Here is a 17,678-nt window from a genome sequence, read left to right as displayed (position 1 = left end):
TTTTCAAGCCAGGGCTTGTCATGCTGAGACAACTCTTTTAAAGCTGTAAGGATAAAGGGATCCTGGGAAATAGAGGTTCCTTTTACTCCAGAGTCCATGGTAATCCATGGCTGTACTTCAGATACTAAGATCCTTTTGATAGTGGACGGTTCTTTTGCTTATAGCAGCTAGATGTCTCCTAGCCCATTAGATACAGACAGTGGTACCTTCTTTACAAGAGGTAGTACAGAAACTAAAGCACTTTCTTAATATGGAGTAAATTACGCAGAAAGGAAACAGGAATGCCATATCAAGTCCTTCTTTAAAGAATGTAAGGGGTTTATCATTGTGACTTTGGATAAAGTGGAAATTAAGATTTTAATGAAACTTTTTGTTTTCACTGGTATCTAATTCGAGATATGAAAGGGACTTTGGGACACCTAGAAATGTAGGAAGCTATTGTAATGAGATAGATCTCACCTGGGTGATATTCCTCTTTGAGGGACCTAGTTCTGAGAACAATTCTGGGACTTTCCTGTGTCGTGGGATATTCCAGGTGTATCTTTGTTGCAGTTCAGATATGTAACATTCCCTGTCTATACAAAATGGGTTTGATCTCAGACTCTCAGGTTCAGGGGTGTGGTGGGGGGGTATTGGTGGGTTCTACTGTTCTTTACATGATATGTTTTAGCTTTTGATTGCAATAATGTATTCTATGTTCTGACACAACATTAAAATAACATATGTGCTTCTGAAGTTTTTTTCTCTATATATCTTTTTAATCTTTTGTTAACTTCATTAAAAAATACAAGAAAAATATTGTTTAAAAAAAAGTTGTAAAGATAGACATTACAATATAAGAGTTTCATAATTCTGATACATTACGTAACAGTTACAAAAAGTTGAAAATTGACTTTCAGTGTTTTAAAGGATAAATCAGAAAAATGTAGTATGTATTTATGTGATGTGGTTTTATATTTGATTTATCCCTGTAGACACACACATGCATAGCACTTGCTACGGAGCCATCAAAAAAGGGGTTTGTGTCCATCAATTTCCAAGAGCTGTGACCAAGTCTGAGTGTTGCTGTGCCAACCCAGACTATGGCTTTGGAGAGCCATGCAAACCATGTCCACCACGCAACTCAGGTAATCAAACTACCAACGACCACTTGTCTGTAAGTATGTATGTATGTTTGTGTGTGTGTTTCTTATGCTCCACCTCTGGTGATGCCATCGCTCTGCGCCCTGGTGACATCATTGAAGGTCCTACAACATATATAAAACACACAATCTGACCGACAGAAGAACAACACAGTTTGAGCTCTTGAAAAGGGGAGGACAGAAATAACAAAATGAGAATACAACTAAACTGCTATTATGTCAGACACATTTCAGCAGTCCTGACAGAACACACTGACCTACCTCCACCACAGAGATCTGGTGGGCTGAAGTACCTGTGGTGATGTCACTGCTGTGGGAGGAGCAAAGCTGTGTTTGTCTTGTGTGATATTCAAGCTGCTGTGTGCGTGATGAGCCACCAGAAACATTGGTACTATAATTTCCGAATAATTACTAGTACATTTATATCCTGCACGTTAATTAAAGATTCCCCACATAAAGGAAATTAAAAGCACAAAAAATGTTTAAGCAATTGGAAACCTTGGAATGGATACATCACTTCAAACAATTTTAGCTTAGGCCCATCAACTTCACCCCATGTGCGCTACTACATCATAAATTACCCACATACTCCATTTCCCCAATGCTTCCAAAAATTCATCCTCAGGTGAAACCTCGAACGTGTTTGGAGAATTCAGATAATTTTCTCATTTACCACATAACAGCGACAGATTCAGTTAGACACGATTGTCTTAATCGCTTACCTTATTTGTTTTCAGTTTTGTTTGTCTGAAATCCAAAATATTATTATTGCAGGAAAGTAATGACCTCTTGTATACTTAAATAATACAAATATAATTGCAATTTTATTTTAACAAGTAATTAAACTTATAATTTCTGTTAGGGACCTGCGTGTCCCATTATATATTGCCTCTTCCAGATCTTTCAACCTGATTTAATGTAATCTGCATTTTCTCTCTGTGATATACTCAATAAAAGAAGATTTTTTTTTTTATTTTTTTTTTTAAACAAAGCACATAATTCTCAGATCTATATATTTATATAGTGAAATAGTTTAATACATTTTAGGGTCAAACTAAAAGCTTTTGACTGTTCTTAAACTACGAAGTCAGGTAAACATGGCAGAGACTAATTTAGGTTCATTATAAACGGTTGGATTCCTACATCTTGATTTCCGTCTATGTGTAAACTTATAATTTGTATGTCTAATGTATTCATAAGCTTTTATGGCAAGAACTAAATCATTTGTATAAAGTATTAAAACATAAAGTATGAAGCATAACTGCAGCAATGTGAATCATTCAGATGGTATAATTCATGAAATTATTCCTTTCTTGTATCATGCAGCTGAATTTCAAGGACTCTGCAGTGGAGGAATAGGAATTACTGTCGACGGCAGAGGTAATTTTAAAGAAAAAGGCTTTAAAGGCTTAAAATTAATATAACATTTTACAAATTTAAACCAAATACAGAGGAATACAAAAATATGACTGAATCATAATGCAGCTGTGTCTTTAATAGTCTACAGTTTTCTCCTCTTTCTATTGGACCTTATTGCAATACTCTTTTTTGCAAAAGTCAGATTCAGCGGAGATTACGAATATGTACTATACATTAATTTACAGACATATAAAAGCAGATTTTGGCATTCGAGTATCCCCCACTGAAAGTTACTATAAAGTTGTGCGCCCATGTGAGAGCATGAAGTTATAGACCGAATGCATTTTACTGTGTACTGCAATCCATAGCTGGCCAAATACAGTATCTCAACATAAGCCATGGTCAGTGATAGAGCTCTTAAGACTCTTCTCTACTTTAAGAGTTAGATGACTGTGGGTTATCTCAAGCACCCAGGATCTTGCTATAAATGTACATGAGATGGAAAATTTAAGGGAGTATGGCTAGCCTGAAGAGGTTGTGCACTTTGGACAATTCCTCTTTGTGGTAAGGGACCTTTCACACGGTACAGAATTACACCGCAGGATGCAGACCAATCCACAGCTGTGCAATTTCACACCAAAATCTGCAGGTCTAACTGTGGATTTTCATGTGGAATTGCAGGCAGGTTTTAAGGCATTATCAATTCCGCATTAAAATCTACAGGTAGCCTGCGGATTTTGGTTTAGAATTTACTGCAGCTTGCAGAGCATCGTGCGGCCTATTCCAACCCATGTGAATGGTCCCAAAGGCTGCCCTGAAGAAAAGCTGGCTGCGAGTGTCCCACTACTGGAACCAGCAGTCATCAACTGTAATCTATGGGAGAATCCACCAGCAAATGCTCAGTTGTTTGCAGCATTGCTACAGAAGGAAGGACACATTAATCAGTGCCTACTAAATATTTAACCAATAGAATTCTATAAGGAAAAGAGTGTTGCTGCACTAAAGCGGTATGTTCTGCAGTTTGTCATTATTCCCCCTTTTATACTCTCTTGTTCAGTATAGGACGGTAGGCTCACTTTGTGGTGTTGTGTTCTTATAGGTACAACACAATTGTTGGTTTTTTCATGGACTACTCCTCATCCAGACCCAGATGGATTGCCATCTGACTCAGTTTAGGAATTCTCGCGCCTAAGAAAAATGTTTTGGGTTTTTTGCAGGCACTTTAGTGAAAGAACATAATGCTGGATGACAACTCCATGTAAAAAACCTCTTTTGTTTATTTGGACAATGCATTTCAACAGCTGTATGCACTTGAAATGTGTAGTCTGAATAAATTAAAAAGGGGAGTTTTGAAATAGTTTTGACATTCAGCATCTTGTTCTTTCAGCAAAACACCCACAAAGCGTCCACAAAAATGTCACTATCCACATCTATTGAAATTAATAAGCAGTCCATGTAATGCTGTGTCCACCAAGTGAGAGACCTTATTTTAGGTCTCTTTCACACGAGCTCTATTTGAGCGCTTAGATAGCCGCACTAAAACAGCATGGCTATCTGAGTGTTAAATTGTGTGAATGCATAGCAGCTGCAAGTACGTCGTGGCTGCTATAAGTGAGATTAGCTCCCCCTCCCTTTGCTAGCCGGATCCCATAGGAGTCTATGGGAGCCGCCAGTGCTGCGCTGTCAAAAGATAGGACAGGTCCTATCTTCTGAGACAAGAAATCTCTGCATAAAAAAGACTATCTTTTGACGCATGATTTTCTCGGAGCGTCAAAAAAATCGCTCATCTGAAACAACCTATAGGAAACCATGGGTTCTTTTAGATGTAATCTTTTGATGTATTTAATCAGCGCTAAAACAGCGATCCTGTGAAAGAGGCCTTAGGGCTTAGTCACACTGGCGCATCCGGGCGCCGATGCACCCGTGTTACTGCAGGATAAGACGGCCACACTGCAGGTGCGGACGACTCTCCGCACCGCCAGAAGAAAGAACACATGACCGGCTTCACTGCCGGTCATGTGTTCTTTCTTCCAGCGGTGCAGTAACACGGATGCATCGGTGCCCGAATGCGCCCATGTGACTGAGCCCTTAGGGCTCTTTCACACGACAGTTTTTGTTTTCAGGATTGTTTTAGCCAAAACCAGGAGTGCGTCCAAAATATGGAAGAAATGCAAATCTTTCCATTTATACTTTCTATCCACTCCTGGTTTTGGCTCACTAAAAACTGAACACAAAAACTGTCATGTGAAAGCGCACTTAGTCATTCCTTGTTTTGGCTAATAGATAGGGGGTTCTAAATGGGAAAACCATTCTAATAACAAACCCTTTAGGCATACTATATATTGTGAATCTACTCTTCCAGAATAGCATTATCCTTTGTAATGTACTTTGTGGGAGTGTTTTATCTCAAAGAGAGCAGCATTAAATAAAATGTATGGAACAATTTCTATGTAAAAAATTCTACATATTGTACAAGGGCCAAGTTAACTTTTTTGTGTATTTTGTAACATTTGTATGACTTTTGTGAGTATGCTTCAACATGCATTTTCTAGAGATTATATATTTATTACTATCACCTGAGAATCATTTTTAACAAATGCTTTTTAACTTGTAGACATCAATGAATGTGCTCTTGATCCTGATATCTGTTCCAATGGAGTTTGTGAAAACCTGCGAGGTGGCTTCCGTTGTAATTGTAATAATGGCTATGAATCAGATTCTTCAGGAAGAAATTGCATTGGTGAGTTTATACAAGTCATTCTTTTTATCTGTTTGCTAGTTATAGTTGTTTTCTTCTATATGCTTAAAAAGAACTGCTAACCCCAATAACTCCTGTCCTTAAAGATCCTGGCTAAATTAAGAGCCCTGGGGAGATTGATTTAGGTAAAAGAAAAGTAAAAGTATAGGATCAGGTCTGCTGAATAATATGCACTGCTATCATAAAAGGGTTCCTTTAACCCCTTTGTGACCTATGACATAAATATACTCGTACATCATTGTGTGGAGGGGGTATAGACAAAATCCCTTATGTTTACAACATATGGATGATGCATGCAGTACAGAAGTACTGCAGGGTAGTATCTGAGCAATCAAGGGATCACAGGTTCAAGTCTCCTACAGGGACAAAAAAAAAACTAAAAATAGTAAAAAGAAAAAAGAATCTATTTGCTGACTTTTCCCTTTGTTTAAAAAAAAGTGAAAAAATATATACATGTTTGATATCACTGTAATAATCAGACAATAAATTGAATGCAATTTTTATCTCATGGTAAACATTATTTTAAAAAAAACAAAAAACAAAGCATAGCCAAAATGCTATTTTTGTTCATTTTTCCTCACAAAACATGCAATAAAAGTGATCAAAAAGGTCATATTTATTCCAAATAGTACCAATAAAAACTACAGTGTATCATGTAAATAACAAGCCCCCACAGAGCTTCATTGAAGGGAAAATTAAAAAGTTATGGTCTTTGAATGCAGCAATGCAAAGAAAATATTTTCTAAAACAAAGGATTTTTATTGTGGAAAAACTAATAAAATATATATAATTTTGGCATCGCTGTAATCATACCAACCCACAGAAAAAATACATCATGTCATTTATAACACATGGTGAACACCTTAAAAAGGCAGCATTTATATATTTCTTCACCTTGCCCTCCAAAAAATGTAAAAATGTGAAAATTATACAATCCATTATACGTATCACAATATAGTACGAATAAAACCAGCTCTACACACAACAAACTAGCCCTTATATTAGTACATTGAAGGAATAATTAAAAAGTTATAGGTTTTGAAAGTGTAGATGAAAGTCTAAAAAAATTGTTGCTTCCCTATATCAAAGTAGGCTTGTCCCTAAGGGGTTAATGAACATGCATGTGAACATTTTTAATATCTAACTACTTCATATCTTCTGCCATGTATGCTGTCATTGAATAGCTGTTCAATGTTACATACTGCTATAAGAGATGTGAGAATGTTGCGCATTTGGAAGCCCAGATCCTGGATCTAAGTTAGTAGTTTGCAACACTGATATCCATTGACAACCTGGAAAGGAGTTTGCTAGTCATTGAGCAGACATTCACGGTGGCACATGTGGGGGTTGACAGTAGCATGGAAGTGCAGGGTGATCAAGCAGCTAGCTGAGTGACAGTTAGAAGAAGGGGTAGAGGGAAGAGTGCCAGGGAGGCTAGTCCTGAACTGGCACACCCCAACACATTTACAAAGTTGGCAGATGAGGGGAGTGCCATTACAAGGAAAGCACTGCTGCAGCATGACACATCTTCTAACCACCAGGAGGATGTCAGCTCTAGTAAAAAAGGAATGGAAGTGCCAGGCAGGCTAGACAGGTCCTAGTAGTAGGGTCAAATAGGGCAATATGCCACAAAGACTGGGATATTCGAACGGCGTTTTGTCTTCCTGGTGCTCCAGTTTGGCAGATTGTGGATTGGGTTGACAGATTACTATGAGGGGCTGGTGAGGACTCAGTGGTCATGGTCCACATTGGCACTAATTACAAAGTTAAAGGTAAGTGGAAGGTTCTTAAATTTAGGACAAGGACTTTCAAAATAATATTTTCTGAAATGACAGTTACAAGGGGGCATTTTAGAGGAAAGAAGGTTTCTACACCAAAATAGAAGGGGGGTTTTACTGTAAGGGCAGTGAGACTACGGAACTCTCTGCCTGAGGATGTGATGATGTCAAATTCGATAAGAGGTCAAGATTAACCTCAATGCAATATTATATGTTATAAACTTATAATCATTAATAACTTCAAAAGGGTTGTTGATCCAGGGATTGCCATATTAGAGTAAGAAAGGAATCTTTTCCCTTAAATGTGGAAATTGGCTTCTACCTCATTGTTGTTTTTTGCCTTCCTCTGGATCAACATTGGGGGGTAATAGGCTCATCTGGATGGACATATGTCTTTTTTCGGCCTTACACACTATGTTACTATGTGTACCACATGCCACACCAGAAAGGTAGCCGGAGATTAGGGAGGTAAACAAGTGCTTCAAGAATTTGTGTAGGAAGGAGAGATTTGGGTTCCATGAGAACTGGGCCAACTTTCCTGTTACCTACAGGTTCTACCATAGGGATAGGCTGCATCTAAATGGGGAAGGTTCAGTTGTGCTGGGGAAGAAGATAGCTAGAAGGTGGGATGCGTGTTTAAACTAGGGACTGGAGGCAAGGGCAACCAGAGAGATAGTGGGGAAAATAGTATAGACAGTGATCTGGGACTAAATAATGAGAATAGGGGTGGAGCGGTGGGAGGGTGTAGTATAGTTAGAACTGGCAGAACAGTTAGTAAGGATACACTCAAAATAAAATAAAAATTCTAAACTGTATGGTGGCTAATGCTATAAGTCTGACCAATAAGGTTGACAAACTGAAAGCAATAATATCTGAGGAAATCTATGTATTGTTTTTTTCAAGCTTTTTATACACAGACAATTGTAAATAAGTAAATCAGTAAGGGCTCCTACACATGAACGTATAGTCATAGCGTATTATGCGCACAGGTTCTCCACGTGTAATATGCTGTACCAATCTACTATAGGCTCCCATGTTGCCGCAGCATGTTTTATCTTGGCGCGTATTGCGCCCATGCATTAATGCCAAGATAGTGCATAGTGATTGCATGCCACACAACTGTCTCATACAGGTGACATACAGTGAATTATGCTTGTCTGAAGCCGCCCTAAGGCTGGGTTCACATGGGACCAAAATCCCACAGAAATCTCGCAGAATGACCGCACGGAAAAACCGAGAGATTTCCGTAGGATAAGCGAAGCTTCAAAACCTGCGGCCTTTAGCTGCGGATTTTGGAGCGGCTTCGCCACCTGCACTCCGCTACAGCCATCTCTCCCCAAAGAGAGGAGAGAGGCCGCTGTGGAAATGGAGAAAGAATTGACATGCTGCGTCTTTGATTTCCGCGCCGCATGTCAATTTCAGCGCGGCTTGGCTGCAACAAATGGGCCGCAGTGTGTGGACTAGATTTTTGCAAATCTTGTCCACTTTGCTGGCTAATCCAAGGATTAAAACCGTGGACGGAATTTCCGTGCAGAAAGTCCACACAGACATTCCGCGGCAATTCCGCCCCGTGTGAACCCAGCCTAAATAAGTAGAAGATGGCAATCTGGTGGGGAAAGGTGATTGATTGTTATGACTAAACCACTTACAAATAAAATAAATGAGTTATTAGTGTATGTGGTTTTACATGAGGGTGGTGGGCTTTATTCTCTAATCAAAGAGCTAGTGTATAGAACATCTGTTTACCCTGGACACAATCCAGAGTGGGCAGTTTGGCTTGGACTCCACAGGAAATTGTTGTGTATAATAATCATTAGTTACACTTTCTCATGAAATGAGGAGACCTTTCTTTTTACTTTTTACATAAACTAAATATGTTAACCTCAGCAGTGGTCAGGATGTTGTTCATTCATCTTACCTGTTTTTTCTCGCCCTACTGTAACTTTATAAATATTGATTCTGCCCTTTGTTTTCTATGTCATGGACACATTTCGAATTTTTAGTAATGACTTTTCAGAAAATTAAGACTTGAGATAAATTCAGTTAAAAGACACTGGATGAGTTTGTAGCAACCCACTGTGCAATAGTAGAAACTTTTACTAGAAGGATAACTATGAGTTTCAAAACCCAATTCTAAATCATAGAAAATAGTTGGTAGTGGTGGAAAAGACGAACTCATTTTTTTCCCGGTTGAAGAGCTATTGATATTTAATATGGAAATCTGTCTACGGTTGGAAAAGTACATGGTGCCACATGTTGAATTAAAGGGGTGGTTCGGTTACCGGACAACATTCCCTCTATAGCGCCCACTGTGCTAAAATAACAAAAGGAGCGGTACTTACTCATCTTCTGCCACTACGATCCAGGATGTGAGTGTTGATGCCAGGAGGATTGGCAATGATGTTTTAGTGCTCAGGTGATTTCTGGTGACTTCATCTGCAACAACAAACACTGGGACCATGGCAAGACTGCAGCTTTGAATCACAGCAGCAGAGAACGGGTAAGTACTGTTATTGTAGCAGTAGTGGGCGCTATAGAGGGAATGTTGTCTGGTAACCAGACAACTTCTTTAAAAGCCAAAAGAAAAATGCCATGCCAGAGGAAACAAAGTTTCACCCTTGGCTTTATTGTAATGCTGGAATGATTGTAGTTAAAGGATTTTTAACAATGTTGTGTAATACATTGAATAATCTCTCTTCCCATTTGATAAGTACCCCACTTAATATTAAACCACTGCTATCACACAAAGCAATTCCCTTATACTGTACATGTTGCAGCATTTCTGGACTTACGTACATCAGCCTGTTCTGATGCCCCTACTGCCTCCATACTTCCACGAATGACTCAGGACGTAGTCTAGCAGCGTGTACTGAAAGTCACGGAATCCTCTTGCTTTTCCTCCACTGCTTGTATCACCTCCAACAAACATGCCTCTTCCATTTCTTTTATCGCAAGATTAATGCGAAGATTTTGAAAGCATAGTAAGGCCGTGGTCAGACGAGCGTCTTTTTTTGCGTGCCTATGTGCACAAAAAAATTGTGCTCCCCACATAAGCTGAAAACACATGAACAGGCAAAGTTTCATAGGCACACTAAATGAAAATTTGCCCATTCACTGGAGCAGCTGCTCCACAAAGGCTGCTCATCACTGAACACTGTGATGATGGAACTGCCGGCGAAGATGAAAGAATCCCCTGCCACAGCTGTCACAGCTGTGGCAGAGGACCGCAATGCTATCCCATTGCTTTCAATGGGGCCGGTGCTGATGCCGGCCCATGGAAAGCCATGGGATGAATGCAACCCCGGCAGGGATTTTTGGGGAAGGGCTTGAAATATAAGCCCTAGCTGCTGACAAAAAAAATAAATATGCATCACCTAGCAGCGCTGTCAGGGCTCCGGCGCATCTTCTCCCTGGCTCACCATCACTCTTCTGAATCATTTCTTCTTTCAATGATCGAATGATTGTGATCGGTCCCTGCCCTCAGCCAATCAGAGCCAGAGCTTTCAGGAGGTGGGGATTTTTAAATCCCCAGCCAGAAGAAATGATTCAGAAGTGTCACACTGTTCAGTGATGAGGGGACTCCCTGCGGGGATTAACGGAACCTTCGGGAGTCCCCTCATCCCCATGAGGACTAAGGGGTTAACAGCGGGACAGTTAAAAGATGCTTCTGGCTAAAAGCACCTTTTAAATGTCCTGCTTTAAGCAGCGGGGGTGCTATTCCGTGCGCAGGAGTTTCCATTAACTCCTGCTCCCATAGGAGTCAATGGAAACTCCGTCAAAATGTGCACCTATGTCCTATCTTTTTTAGGTGCGTGCTATTTTGCGCTGCTAATCCTGCACATATAAACGCTTCTATAGGAACTCATTGGTTCTTTTAGAAGCATGCATTATGCGCACACAAAACACGTGCTCATCTGAGCGAGCCCTAAGTCATTAAATAAATACAGGCACATTATACAATAAAATAGTACATGCTGAAGAGCAGATAAATGGAGCCTGACACCTGAGTTTATGTTGGCTACAAATCACTTTATGGTCTTTTGTCCTAACTGAAATTTCTGCTGTGAGTAAAAAGAACTATCATTAATTGTGGTTTGGTGTTAATTTCAACCATTCCTTGTGGCAGTGCAAGCAAACATTTTTACTAGACTTTCCCCCCCATCTGTTTAGATTTTGCAGATCCTTTTTAGGGCTCTGTTAGAAATTCTAAAATGTTCTATTTATGAGTTTTATAGTTTTATCTCCTATCTGTACAAGTGATGACATATTACTATATGCTATCACTTTTTGTTCGATAGGAGAATGAAAAGACTAAGACTTGTTGGGCAAGTTCCCTGCACAGTGCTGTTTCCATCCAATAGCTGTGCAGAAGACTGCAATTCAGTCCTACTTAAATGGATGGCAAAGAAATGGTAGCGATGGTAATAAATGTTAATTAAGTGAAGACAAAAATTTAGTTTTATGCTACTAATCCATTGGTCAAACCCTTCCTGACCCAATCGTTTCAGTAGAAACAAAACATTTAATAATTTTAATGGTTGTAAGGAGTGATTAGTGATCACACACCAACCGAGGTCAACTGAAGTTATCTCGGCTTATAAATCAGAGTTCCAACAGGCATTTTCTTAAGCTTAGTTGTTTTATATATACATCTAGATAGCAGGGGAGGGACTTGTTATTTGTATAGCACCAACTTATTCCACAACACTTTCAGGTTATTATTTTGTTTATTACCCCCCACGAAGTTGGGTACTCATTTTACCTCGGAAGGATCGAAGGCTGAGTCAACCTTGAGCCAGCTACCTGAAGAGCTTAGAACTGCATTCTGCTGCCTTAACACTCTGTGCCACACTAGATAGATAGATAGATAGATAGATAGATAGATAGATAGATAGATAGATAGATAGATAGATATGAGATAGATAGATACATATGAGATAGATAGATACATATGAGATAGATAGATATGAGATAGATAGATATGAGATAGATAGATAGATATGAGATAGATATGAGATAGATGTAAAAGTTGTTATGTTAAGAACTGTATTAGTCTTCACAATATATGGCAACACAACTCACACTTAAAGGTTTATTCCAGTGATGTCACTCCCTGTCCAAAAAATAGGAACTAACTAGTTGATAATAGGAGTCCGGACCACTGCAACCCTCACCAATCACCAGAAAGGGGCTACTGTATCCCTCGAGAGAGATTAGCAGGTATGCTCAGCCACTGCAGATAGGAGATAACTTAATGTCACCAGAATACCCCTTTAAAGCATATTGGGCACAAATCCTAATTACACAATGTAATATGACATCATACTGCAGTACCAGTAAATCTACAAACCAAGACAGTTCCTATAATTTTCACTTATGTAGCTTGCCATAGATGTTGCCTGTAACAAAGTCACAGGTCATTCATATGCTGTAAAAGGGATTGTCTTATGAAGACAACCTTTACCCATATGCCCTATTAGGACATATAGACAGAGTAGAAGGATGTCCCTACTCAGGATACCTTCTATGATCTAAAAGGAAAAAAAAACTATTGCTCTTGCTGCAGCCAGGAAGTTAGAGAAGTTGATCCCTAGTGTGACTTCATTTGAGAAAAGCATTTAATGGATGCAAGAGTTAGGCTAGTACTTTATCTTTAGTAAATGTTTACCTGCATGAAATGGTATAGAACTGTGATTTAATATTTAAATGAAATATTTATTTTTCAGACATAGATGAATGCTTGGTGAATAGACTGCTATGTGATAATGGTCTCTGCCGAAACACTCCAGGGAGTTATACCTGCTCATGTCCTAAGGGGTACTTATTCAGGTCTGATACTGATACCTGCGAAGGTAATTATCTGCTTATGATACATATTTCTCCGCAAGTAATTACAATAGATTGCGATGTTTTTGGTTTACAGTCATAGAAGCATTTTCATAACTGTTACAGATCCTCTCCTGCTTTCCATATCATGATCCTCTGTAAATTATACTGTAAATCACTATATTTTATAGGGAGACATGCGTTAGTTCTCAAAACTAACATTAATTCACATGTAAAATATGCACGTTTGCACTTGCTGTTCACTAGTGTTAATGTTTAAAGTGCATATTGTGGAAAATCATTTGTCACTATACTCTGAGGTTGTCCAGTTTACCTTTATTTGTAAAATAGCGCCATTTTTCTCTATGTTAATTCTGTGACTGGTATTGCAGACTAATTGAATACACTTCAATGTGGATGAAAGTTGCACTTCCATGAGAGTAAGGCCTTCTTTACAAGGGGGAACACGGCATCGCAGCGAGAAAATCACAGCGATATGGCATCAATAGTCAGTGCGATATCACTACGATTTCTCACGGTGATACCGCAATTTTGTAGCGCTACAAAGTTGCATGTGGTGCTACAAAGTCACGCGACTTTTTAGCACCATATGCAAGGATTTTCAAGGGTGGTGGGGGTGCTTGAAATATAAGCTCTACCCCAAAAATATGCCATAGCTGCAAAAAAAAGAAAAAAGTATACATCACCTAGAAGCGCTGTCCTGGGTTCCGCCGCAGCTTCTTCTCAGTTCCCGGCAGTCTTCTTCATCTCTTCTGGCTGGGGATTGAAAAATCCCCGCCTCCTGCAAGCGGTGGCTGGTATTGGCTGACCCTTAGCCAATCACAGCCAGCCCTCGATGAATGGCTGTGATTGGTTCATCAAGCACTGGCTATGATTGGCTAAGTGGCAGCCAATCACAGCCAGCGCTTCCAAGAATTTCCAATCCCCTGTCAGAAAAAATGAAGAGAAACTGTGGCGGGGACCGAGAGGAATCTGCAGCGTCGGACAGCGCTTCTAAGGTGATGTATACTGGTTTTTTTTTTCCTGCAGCTAGGGCTTAGTTTAGGTTTTGACAGTTGGATTTCCTACTGTCAAAGTTGCACCACATGAAAACCATGTTTCGTGTGATGCAATGCAATGTAACAGAGAGGAAGGCTCCATAGGGAAACATGGGCTACAAAACCTCACCAGTCGCTGGCATATTGCTGAAGGTTTTTGTGTCGGGTTGTCACATGCTACAAAATATTGCATGTGTGAAGGAACCCATAGGGAAAGCATGGGCTTCAATTAAATGCGATATGTAGCATTGTCGCAACACTACAAAATTGCTCGACTTTGTCGCCCGTGTGAAGGAGGCCTAAGGCCTCATGTTCACGGGCAGATCAGATTCCTTGCAGGGAATGCCACACAGAATCCAGCCCTGTTTGCAGCCAGTGAACACTATTTACTGTACCTGTTTTCCCCGTCAGCGGTGTCTGCGCGGATCCCTGCACTACCGGGGTCACTGTACTGCATGTGGCCCTCACGGCTGGCGTCGGACATGCACAGTACAGTTTTTTCTTTTTTAGATCTTCTGCTTTCCCGCGGGATCTGCCGCATGTCCGCAGTGACTTCAGTGGAAGCCGTCCCTGTGGGATCCACAGGAAAAAGGAGCATGCTGCGATTTGTTTTCCGGACCACAAAACAAATCTGCATACTTAATTTAATTTTCAGATGCCCATGCTTTCCTATGGGCGGCTTAATTTGCAGATCTCCCTCTCGGGTGCCCCGTGCAGGTTCTGTAAATCAAACCCACCTGTGGACATTGGGCCTAAACTGCAAGCCCATTCACAAGAGTGGTGCTGTTTCTGGAAATAAAAGCAGGCCCTTTCCTCTAATCCTGGGTAACCCTTTCAGTTTAAAAGGTTTACAAATAAGAAGTCCCTGAGGAATATGAGGTTAGACATTCTGTGGGAAAGCAGACACAGAATTCATTATACTCATATTACTCTGATATGTAGAAGTAGAGAATCAATGTTTACCTCTAACTTTCATTAGTGTGTTTGAGAAAACACTGTAAAATAGGAATCCTGATCACAGTGAATACTATGCAACAGCTTAGTTTTGCTATTTTAAACCTAGTGTAGACCCTGAGGGGGCAAGGCATAACACACAAACTCAAAGAACTCTAAAGTAAGAATCCCCATGTGGTCCCTATTTTGTCCAGAGTTCTTGGTGCATATACTATAAAGAAGCCCATGCAGCTGCTTTAGAAATGTGGAATAGATGGGGCCACTTCTAGTTTAGTTCATTGCCCTTTTGGTATTGGGTAGCAAGAAACTGTGCAAGACTCTTCTACGGAGGGACTGCACTGTTAGTAAATACGAAGATGGAGAATTGGCCTAACGGTGCGCTCACACGATAGGGTTGGAATCCACATCCAGGAACCCACAGCGGAATCCGACTGTGACCCCGGCTGGCGCTCCAGTGTACCTGTCATTTCTGTAATGGAGATGACCGTGGACACTCGCCACTGGTCATGCGCAGTACAGATTATTTTTTTAAATATTTGTTTTTACCGCACTTTTGCTAGGTGATGACGCGGGTATCCACAACCTATCCGCAATATCAGTTGCGGATGGGCTGTGGTTCTGATAGTTTCCATTGACTTCAATGGAGGCCATCCGCACATAGTCTGGACAAAAATAGAACATGCTGCGCTCACGGATATCACAATTACTATTCGCTCATCTGAGCGGATATGTGAAAGTTCTGTCTCTTAAAGGGGTTGTCCCGCGCCGAAACGGGTTTTGTTTTTTTTCAACCCCCCCCCCCCGGTCGGCGCGAGACAACCCCGATGCAGGGAGGTAAAGAAAGCTTACCAGAGCGCTTACCTTAATCCCCGCGCTCCGGTGACTTCAATACTTACCGCTGAAGATGGCCGCCGGGATCCTCTGTCTCCGTGGACCGCAGCTCTTCTGTGCGGTCCATTGCCGATTCCAGCCTCCTGATTGGCTGGAATCGGCACGTGACGGGGCGGAGCTACACGGAGCCTGTATTCTGCACGAGCGGCTCCATAGAAGACTGCAGAAGACCCGGACTGCGCAAGCGCGGCTAATTTGGCCATCGGAGGGCGAAAATTAGTCGGCACCATGGAGACGAGGACGCCAGCAACGGAGCAGGTAAGTATAAAACTTTTTATAACTTCTGTATGGCTCATAATTAATGCACAATGTATATTACAAAGTGCATTATTATGGCCATACAGAAGTGTATAGACCCACTTGCTGCCGCGGGACAACCCCTTTAAATAGGCGGAGAATACCGCGTATCATCTGTGCGGGTGATAATCATGGATTTCTCAATTGATATCTGGTTGTGTGAGACCAGCCTAAAGCCCCATTTACACGCAGCGATTATCGCTCACAATTCGCTCAAACAATGACTTTTGAGTGATAATCGTTGCATGTAAATGCTACCATCGTTTGCTTTTCATCAAACTATGATTTTTAGTTGAGTTTAAAATCCATCGTTCGAACAGAGAGCTGATAGCGGGGACCGCATGCCATGTTCTCCACAGGAGCGCTGATACAGCTCAGGGAGGCTCATTTACATGTAACTGAAGCTAATAAGCTACTAATGCGCATTAGTGCCCATTAGTAGCTTATGCAAAATGATTGCTCAAACTTTCATTCTCCCTATTTTGAACAAATTTTGATCATCTTTGCATTAAAAGAGGTATAGGGGCAAGGGACGAGAACATTATTTTACCGCTGTATAAGTCACTTGTTAGGCACAGTTCTGGTCACGGTGCTTAGGAAAGATGTTAGAGTGCTTGAGGGGGATCAAAGAAGGGCAACTAAACTAATATATGGAATGAAGGGACTGGAATACCCAGAGAGGCTAACAAAATTGGGATTATTTACCCTGGAAAAAAGACGTCTAAGGGGCGACCAAATAACTATGTATAAATACATGATGGGACAATACAAGGATCTCTCCCATGATCTGTTTATATCCAGGACTGCGACTGTAACAAGAGGGCATCCGCTACGTCTAAAAGAAAGCAGGTTTCATCACCAACACAGAAAGGGGTTCTTTACTGTAAGAGCAGTGAGACTGTAGGACTCTCTGCCTGGGGATGTGGTGATGGCAAAATCCATAGAGGAGTTTAAAAGGGGACTGGATGTCTTTCTAGAGCGGAAGGATATTACACAATATAGGTAGGAACTATTAGGGGTTGATCCAGGGATTAGTCTGATTGGCATTAGGAAGTTGGGATGGAATTTTTCCCCAAATGGGCTAATTGGCTCCTGCCTCTTGGGGTTTTTTGCCTTCCCCTGGATAAACAACATAGGAGGAAAAACAGGCTGAACTAGATGGACATTGTCTTCATTCGGCCTTACATACTATGTTACTATGTGTGTAAATGGGGCTTAGGGCTCATGGAAACCATTGGTAATAGTACACAAACAGTCTTTTCTGCCTTGGGTAAGAGAACCCAGCAACATAACAAAAGGTCAAGTTTCATATTGGCTGCGGGACCCTTTCTTCTGTGTATGTCATTGCCAGAGTTCATTTTGCCCCACCAAATGAAGTTATCTCCTAAAAGAAGGATGGGTCCCACTGATGGGACTCCCACAACCTGAGACCAAGAGCATCAAAGGTCCAAGAATGAATGGATTAGCAATTGTGGGACAACTTAATTTGATGAAACAACCCTTTAAGACACTACAATGCGAGACCCAGTAGAAAAGAAATACCAGGCGCCTCTGAATGTCCAAAATGCTGCTCTATTGAATCTGAGATCTGAACAGAAAAGGTTCCCGAAGACAA

The 17,678-nt window shown here is 40.8% G+C and overlaps 1 protein-coding gene across 1 annotated transcript in view; it reads left to right on the top strand.

Annotated features, from left to right (window-relative positions):
* The window catches only part of FBN2 (fibrillin 2), a 225,764-nt gene that overhangs the window by 100,181 nt on the left and 107,905 nt on the right, over positions 1-17,678 (top strand). Inside the window, exons 16-19 of the mRNA XM_066603160.1 lie at positions 975-1,127; positions 2,469-2,522; positions 5,116-5,241; positions 12,764-12,889. Of these exons, the coding sequence (XP_066459257.1) occupies positions 975-1,127; positions 2,469-2,522; positions 5,116-5,241; positions 12,764-12,889 (459 nt within the window). The remainder of the gene's footprint in view (positions 1-974; positions 1,128-2,468; positions 2,523-5,115; positions 5,242-12,763; positions 12,890-17,678) is intronic.

This window comes from Eleutherodactylus coqui, chromosome 5 (assembly GCF_035609145.1).
Source record: "Eleutherodactylus coqui strain aEleCoq1 chromosome 5, aEleCoq1.hap1, whole genome shotgun sequence".
NCBI classification, from domain to species: domain Eukaryota; kingdom Metazoa; phylum Chordata; class Amphibia; order Anura; family Eleutherodactylidae; genus Eleutherodactylus; species Eleutherodactylus coqui.
Note: the sequence above shows the minus strand (reverse complement) of the source record. Positions and strands in the feature narration are given on the sequence as shown.